The 7,642-nt window shown below is 44.5% G+C and overlaps 2 protein-coding genes across 2 annotated transcripts in view; one reads left to right on the top strand and one right to left on the bottom strand.

The window, feature by feature from the left end:
- The window catches only part of si:ch211-106h11.3 (CCN family member 1), an 8,967-nt gene extending 2,172 nt beyond the window's left edge, over nt 1-6,795 (top strand). The window contains exons 3-5 of the mRNA XM_035654607.1: nt 615-1,055; nt 1,528-1,706; nt 4,128-6,795. Coding sequence (XP_035510500.1) covers nt 615-1,055; nt 1,528-1,706; nt 4,128-4,433 — 926 coding nt within the window. The 3' untranslated portion in view covers nt 4,434-6,795. The remainder of the gene's footprint in view (nt 1-614; nt 1,056-1,527; nt 1,707-4,127) is intronic.
- Nucleotides 6,796-7,486: 691 nt separating this feature from the next.
- The window catches only part of ddx39ab (DEAD (Asp-Glu-Ala-Asp) box polypeptide 39Ab), a 5,564-nt gene continuing 5,408 nt past the window's right edge, over nt 7,487-7,642 (bottom strand). Inside the window, exon 10 of the mRNA XM_035654606.1 lies at nt 7,487-7,642. This exon is cut by the window's right edge and continues 442 nt beyond it. The gene's annotated coding sequence lies outside the window, so the exon portion shown is untranslated.

Below are 7,642 nucleotides of genomic sequence, written 5' to 3'. Positions count from 1 at the left end.
GGGGGGGGGGGGGGGTCGGAGGGTCAGAGGGTCAGATGGTCAGATGCAAGAGGAGTTTTTGGGTTTAGACTGGGCACAAAGTTTGGGGTTTAGCTCGGGGTTGAGTGAGGGAATGTGTAATTTCAGGGTGGGGAATCTAGCTTCCGAGCCAAGTGGCTGGAGTTTCTCTTTGATAGGGGGTTCAGAAGCCCGTGCCACGTTTCAAAAACAGAGCACCTTCATGAGCTGCGACTGAAACCTGGCCAAGTCCGGGATTTATATAAGTAGTTCAGTGTGTACACAAACAGCCCCATGAAACACACATGCACGCACAGTGGTATTTTTATATGTGTGTTTATTTGGGGGTGTTTCTATATAAAGGGGGGTATCTGGGGTGTTGTGTGGGGGAGTCCCTCTGAGGGACTGAAGAGGAAGGACATTGTAAACAAGTCAAAATTCCTCTGTGGTCTAAGAATAGAGCTTGCTTCATAAATCTGGAGATAGTGTGTCTCTCAACTCTTCTTATTGACCTTTCATGCATATTAAAGACGCATTTACATATGAACTCAAGAATATTTGATATCTGAACACTATGTTTTTGTATTTTTGACCAACCTGTTTGTCTACTTTTACAGCAAAGGCAGAGGGCCGCTCGTGCGAATACAATGGGCGGATTTATCAAAACGGCGAGAATTTCCGCGCTGGTTGCAAGCACCAGTGCACCTGCATCGATGGAGCGGTGGGCTGCGTGCCCCTTTGCCCCAGCCACGTGCCCTTGGCATCCCCTTCCTGTCCTGCTCCGCAGCTGGTCAAGGTGCCAGGCCAGTGCTGCCTCAGCATCGACTGCCACAAAGGAACCACCGTCGTGCCTCCAGTGCACCGCCGACCCCAGCCTCCAGTTTATCCGCCTTACCCCTTCATTCCCTATCCGGCCTACCCTTACCCAAAGCCCTATCCCAAACCTTACCGGAAGCTGTACCCCTATAAACCCAAAAAGGAGAAGGACACCCTGGGAAACGAGCTGGTGGAGGTGGGGCGCAAGTGGGACAAGCCACGTGGAAACAAGCACTTGGCGGGTAAGAGAGGGTGCCGCCATGTCGCCTCCAGAGTGCCGTCTGTTTCCTCTACGCAGTAAAGCATCATGTTTATGTTTTAGCCATTTTAGCCTCCTAACGCACAAACGGCTTCACTGTGAGCCTTTCACTCTGCATCTGTGCGTGTGTGTCAGCATTTATGTGAGGCTTGTTTTCCACTGGCTCCTTGCACACCAGAGGTGCTCTCTCTCTCTCTCTCTCTCTCTCTCTCAAACACAGCACATACCTCTGTCACCCAGCTTTCCCCTCGCTGTAATCACCCTCTCTATGCGTCAGTGTTGCCTGTTCAGTGAATGAGGCTAGTGTGCTTTGCATCTCTGGACCTCTCCTTCTCCCTCTCTCTCCCACTGGCCCTTTTCTCCCCCCAGCTTTACTGATCTCATTCTCTGACTTTCCATATTCTGCATCATCCATTGTCATTCCCCCTCACACGTCCTGTCTTTCATCTCCCCAGCCTGGAGGCAGGTGGGAGATCAGTGTGTGGTTCAGACTACTTCCTGGTCCCAGTGTTCTCGGAGCTGTGGGATGGGCGTCTCTTCTCGTGTTACCAATGACAATGCCCGGTGTAAGCTGATCAAGGAGACGCGCCTGTGCAACATTCGGCCCTGCAGCACCATGTCTATCCCTGTCAAGGTGAGGAATGTGTTTGGTGCTTTTAAGATTCTCATAAAGGGATGGATCGCAGTCCTTCCTCTAATGGCCCACAACCATGCAGTGCAGCCACCATGCTAAATAGATTCAGGAAAGGATTGCTTTCAAGGGGTCAGATTGGTATTAATATAATGGCATGTATATAGCCCCCACCCCTAAATCCTTCTGTAGCCAGAGTCCATTCTGTCTATTCGTGGTTGTGTTGCTGTGTGGGAAACTTCCCCCACAGGACAACGACGGAGCTGATTTAGACCATGTTTCCCCTGTGCAGCTTCATGCTTGGTTCAAGGTTGTCCCAGTCCAGTGTGTATCATTTAGGAGGATCTATTGGCATAAATCAGATATATTAATCAAAGATATGTTTTCATTAGAGTATAATCTACAGAATATAGGAATTGTTGTGTTTTCGTTTAGAATGAGACATCTACAGAGTGAGTGAGTCCTCTTCTGGCAGAGTCCGCCATGGTGAAACCAATGTTTCTACAGTAGCCCTGAACAGACAAACCATTCCCAGGTCCTCAAATAGAGACGCAAGCGGTGTTCAGTTAGTTGCAGTCTGAAACTTTACCGCTAGATGCCAATAAATCTTACACACTGGTCCTTTTAACAATTAGAAACTCTTATTCTCTTTCTGGCAGAGAGTTAGATGAGAGGATTGATATTGTCTATACAGTAAATATGAAGCTATATTGTTTGTATTATATTGCAACGTTTTATTTGGAGTTTATGTGCCGGACTATTTCCTGGTTGGGAACATTAACTTCATGGAGTCTCCGCTGGTTACCTGGCAACTGCTCGGATCCAATTAGCAGTCCGGCACGTACTATATTTTTGTCACGATCTCTGGTAGCTTTAAAAACGCAGTGATTGTACTTTACTTTACTGTCAACGTTGTCAAGAGCAGAATATGATATATAATGCAGGTCTTCTTTATAAATAACACAGCAAAGACATTATTTCATGCAGGCATAAATCCCAGAACTTTTCAGAGATGTGACAAAGGAAAAACTCTCCCCTCCTTTGTCAGTGGGGGCTGGGTTTGCAGCTCTCCCACACTGAACCTGTGACACTGTGGCTGTCAGCTGTGCTCAGTGGCTCTTTGCTAGCCTTCCATTCGCCCACTCTGTTGCTCTCTCACATTTCATATACAACACCCTCAGAAACATTCTGCCTCCCGCCACGAGCCACTCAGGAGGCTGATGGGTTGTTATGCACCTGTTTCTATGTGCTCTCCCAGTGTTTGCAGAGCAGCTGTGGGTGTTAATGTGCATCAGTGTCAAGCCTTAACTATTGTTGGCATGCTCCTCTCTCCGGCACTCATCTGTTGTTCTGACCTTTATTTTGTTTTTCCCTGTCTCTGTACTTAACTGGATTAGCTTTGTTATTCATGTCTCAGAGCTTGACTTATGAGTTATTTAATTTTGCTGTGTGGTATGGCAGTTCTGATTCCAAGCAAATAGCAATGTGATCCTATAAAGCTTCCTCTAGAAAGCAGTGTTTAACCTGCTCCACATGAGAGTCATCACAGCTGAACCAAAGAAAAGAAGTTTAGCCATGCTAGCTATGAGGCTCTAGGGATTGCAACGTTTGTTATCTGGTCAATCCTCTACTCCTGACTGAAAATATCTCTACCACTTCTTTTTGAGTCAACAAAATACTATTGGATGGATTTGCATGAAATTTGGTTCAGACCTTTATGTTCCACTCGAATTGCAATAACTTTGCTGATCCCTTAACATTTTATCTAGCACAATCACCAGGTCGATGTCCAATACTTTGGTTTATGACAAAAGACCTCCAAAACTAATGACAGTCACATCAGCCTCAGTAGTGCTTTCTGTTTAGTGATAATTATAAAATATTAGCATGCTAACACACTAAAGGCCTACCTGCTAAACATCATATGCATATTTGCCTTTTATGGTGAGCATGTTGACATGCCAACAGTGCTGTAGTCAAGACCACCATTGTCGAGTCCAAGACCAGGACTAGTCGTGACCGAGTCCAAAGAGGTTCGAGTCCAAATCCAAATAAGAGAGGCCAAGTCAAGACCGTTTTTGCCATTACCAATCAGATGCATTTTGATAACCGATATCAATGCCTGTTCGAGATGAATTTTCAATTAAACCAATAGGCCTACCGTTATCTGAACAAGCACTTCATCAATGGTTTTGTTTTAAAGGAAGGAATATTTGCTGAGACCAATAGTCCAGACAAGTCAGAGTGTAAATACCAACGAGTTCGATACAAGTTCGAGACAATAGAAAAAACGTCTTAAGTGCGGACTACAGCACTGTATGCTAACGTACAACCTCATAGAGCTGCTAGCATGGCTTTAGACTCTCTTATTAAACTTCTTTCACCGGAAAATTGACTGTCTTTCTCTTCTTTCTCCCTCCACAGAAAGGAAGGAAGTGCTCTCGTACCCATAAGGCCCCGGAGCCACACCGCCTGTCCTATGCCGGCTGCAGGAGCACTCGCCTGTACAGGCCCAACTACTGCGGTGTATGTAGGGATGGCCGTTGCTGCTCTCCCCGTCGTACACGTACCGCCAACGTGACCTTCGCCTGCCCTGATGGCGAACGCTTCAACAGGTCCGTGATGTTTATCCAGTCCTGCAAGTGTAGCGACGAGTGCAACCATCTCAACGAGGCTGCCATGCCTCCACAGCGATGGCTCTACGGAGACACACACAAGTTCATCGACTAGCAGTACCACCCCACCCCCCAACCTACATTCCCTCACAAAAAAAAGACAATATCTCCCCCATAGTGATCCCCATTATAGAATAGCTGTCCTTAGTGTATCTATGAGTAGACGCAAATGAGGTGCACACGTCAAAACATCTTTTCTGGAAGATTATTCGGGGAGCAATGGGGAATGAATCAGATGGGCGCGTCTCCAACTTGGAAAGTGCAAAGTGACCAGCCCCTGCTTTAGTGTAGATAAAACGTTGTGTCTGGCCTGGCCAGACTACTACAGATTGTAACAAAATCTTTATGGAAATCATGGATGCAACCAGCCACCATGTTGCTGCCATGCACCAAATGTCCCCTCGAACTCTGAGACTTTATTGGGGACACTGGAGTAAGAGCCGACACACACACACAGGTGTCGGTGTTCCTTTTGTTGATGGTGTGGATTCACATCACAGTTACTGAGCAACAGGTCTGACTAGGCAATAGAAAGCTGGTCTGACGTTGCTTTGGAGCCAAATACGAAACCAGCTGGAATCATATCGTCTGTACACTCCAATAACATTAGTATTGATAAACCAAAGGAAGACTCGTGGAGAAGACTTGACAGCAAAGACTGCGATCTTGATGGCAGAAGATGGAGGAGCATCTCAGATGTTCTTACAGGAGTGTGGTTGTGTCTTTTTATGGTATTTATTCACTGGTATTTATTGTTGAGACAGACATGATGACAGAGTGGCCTGCCACCAGGGAAGGCGGTGCTGCTATGTTTGGAAGCATTGGCGTGGCTGAACAGGGATCCGAGAAGGACAAAACAGCTGAGAGCTGTCAGCCAAGAGAGGGAGAGGAAGACTCCCACAGATCTGGGGCTTGACCCCAGGGTTGCATCAGAGGTCACGGCGGTCAGAAAGCCATATCTAATGATGGACGATGAAGGCTACAGGAGAAGAGGAGTTATGTACAGTTGAACCTGATGGGTTGAGGCTTTGTACGCATCAGGGAATACATCGAAGGTTGTTTACACAGCTGGACTCATCCCCTGCCTCGCCTCCACAAGAGACCGAGACATTTAGCAAGCACCAGAAGAACAAGCCTGGGATTCTGGCGCCAAGAAGTCAACCGCCTAATTCTGTGCAAATTACAATCCTGACTCTGAGGGGGCAGTGAGAGAAAATCAGCCACTCTCTTGTTTGCTATAAAAATAAAAATAAAAAAACTGCGGGTACTGATGTAAACATGTAATTTGTGACTGGCGGGTGGAACCGCTCTGGTGCCCGATCTGGCCTGTAATCGAGCAGCATGCCAGCTCGCTGAAACAAAACAATAAGTCACGCCTCTTCGTGTTTCAGTGGTGTCTGGGAAATGCTGTTGAAGGCCATGTTGTCAGTTGACATCACTGTTGGGGGCAGAGAAGAGCTTCACCGCAGCGCAGAGGAAGGGCTGCCAGACGTCAATAAGAACTCTAACGACATTTTGAAGGAGAGGAATTCGGTGTTATTCTACCATTTTCATGGCCAAAATCCTTTTATATGATTAAAGAACCCAAGCATCTTACTTGACTGGGACTTGGGTTAAAGTTCACGCACCTTACAACAGCCTTGATTCATGACCTGTTATGTCTTGCAAAGGGGGATTAAAAGGTCAATTCAAACTATCTTCAATGAATACACACTTTAAAATAAGTGATTTCTCAATGATCTGAATTTTATTATTTCAAAGATTTGTTTTCTCTTGTACCATAAAATAGTGGCTTAGTCGTGTTTTCAGTCTTCTGTTAAACTGGAAAATATTTGCATTTTCTACCGTCTCTTGTCTACAGCAGACTTTCTCAGTGGAGACTGCTGCCTGTAAGCCTAGGAAGTTTTTTAAATTTACAGGTGATTTAAAAAAAAAAGGGTTTTGGTAATTGTTTGCCATGTTGCCATTGCTATTTGCCTATGTAGACGCTGTGGTTTTGGTACTGTATGTCTAGTTTTGTTTAAGGACACTATAGAGCAGCTATGTACAGATGCATCGTTACCTTCTTTGTAGTTCTATCTGCTGTATAAGGGCCAATCCTTTCACCGAGTTATACTAGTCCATGTATAGTTTAGCACTGAACGAGGCAGGGTTCAGATCTTTTACGAGCATTAAGTGCCAATTTGAAAGCATGATGATTGTATCCCTACATTAACACCCTCTGTATTGATAGTCATGCTTTTTAAGATAACGTATTAAAAACAAACTTGTTCACAAACAGACTAAAAATCTATTTTCCATCTTCCTCACAACTAACTTCTTTTGGAAACTTGCTGCCCGACACACATTTGATTTTAAGAGATGGAACGAGTTCATATTGCATTTTTCAATAAAGAATTTTTCACTTCTACACTAAACTAAATGACAATACAGTGTTTTACTTGAACCAATGTTAAATTGTTGTTTGAATAGAAAATTGTCCAAAAGTCCCCTAAACAGGAAATCTGCTCAAAATGTATCCATATCAGTTTTTAATCTATAATACTAAATACAACCATAAAATGTCACTTATAGGTCATTAGTTTTTTAAATTATAGAAAAGGGATCCCTTATGAAACGCCTGATAAAGTTAAGAATACAGTGATGCTAAATCCTTTGAGACTCTACTTTGAGCTAAATGCAAATAGAATGATGTGTTAGCATGCTAACATTTGCCACTATGCACTGAACACACAGTATAGCTGAGGCCGACCGGAGTGTCAATTTAAACATTAAAAATGTACCCTCACGGTGGCATCAAAGGAATAGACTCATCCTCTGGGGACTATGCAGATCTGTACAACATTGCATGTCAGTTTATTAAAGATTTGTTGGGATATTCCCATTTGGACCAAAATGGTGGACAGACTGACAAAGACATGCTGCTAGTGTGGCTCAAAACCCATCAATGCCAAACTTCTCTGGCTGCTTGTTGTGGAAGTAGTCTTTAATAGGCACAACAATTTGAAATTTGTGTCAACTTAATTGTAGTTTTGTGCGATACATTTTTAACCTCAAAAGAAGACACTGTACAATAACAATAAAAATTGGCAAATTCACCACTAGGACTCCACTTGGTGACTTCATTTATTGGAGGCATTCACTTGGAAATTCAAAGAAAGAGCTGCCATATAGCCAGAATTGTTTAACTGAACAGTCACTACATGACTACTTGATTTTTTTTCGTAATGATCAACTCTTGCAGTTGGGGGGGGGGGGGGGGTT

Source organism: Morone saxatilis, unplaced genomic scaffold (assembly GCF_004916995.1).
Source record: "Morone saxatilis isolate NCDOM2014 unplaced genomic scaffold, NCSU_SB_2.0 Contig14, whole genome shotgun sequence".
Lineage (NCBI taxonomy): Eukaryota > Metazoa > Chordata > Actinopteri > Moronidae > Morone > Morone saxatilis.
Note: the sequence above shows the minus strand (reverse complement) of the source record. Positions and strands in the feature narration are given on the sequence as shown.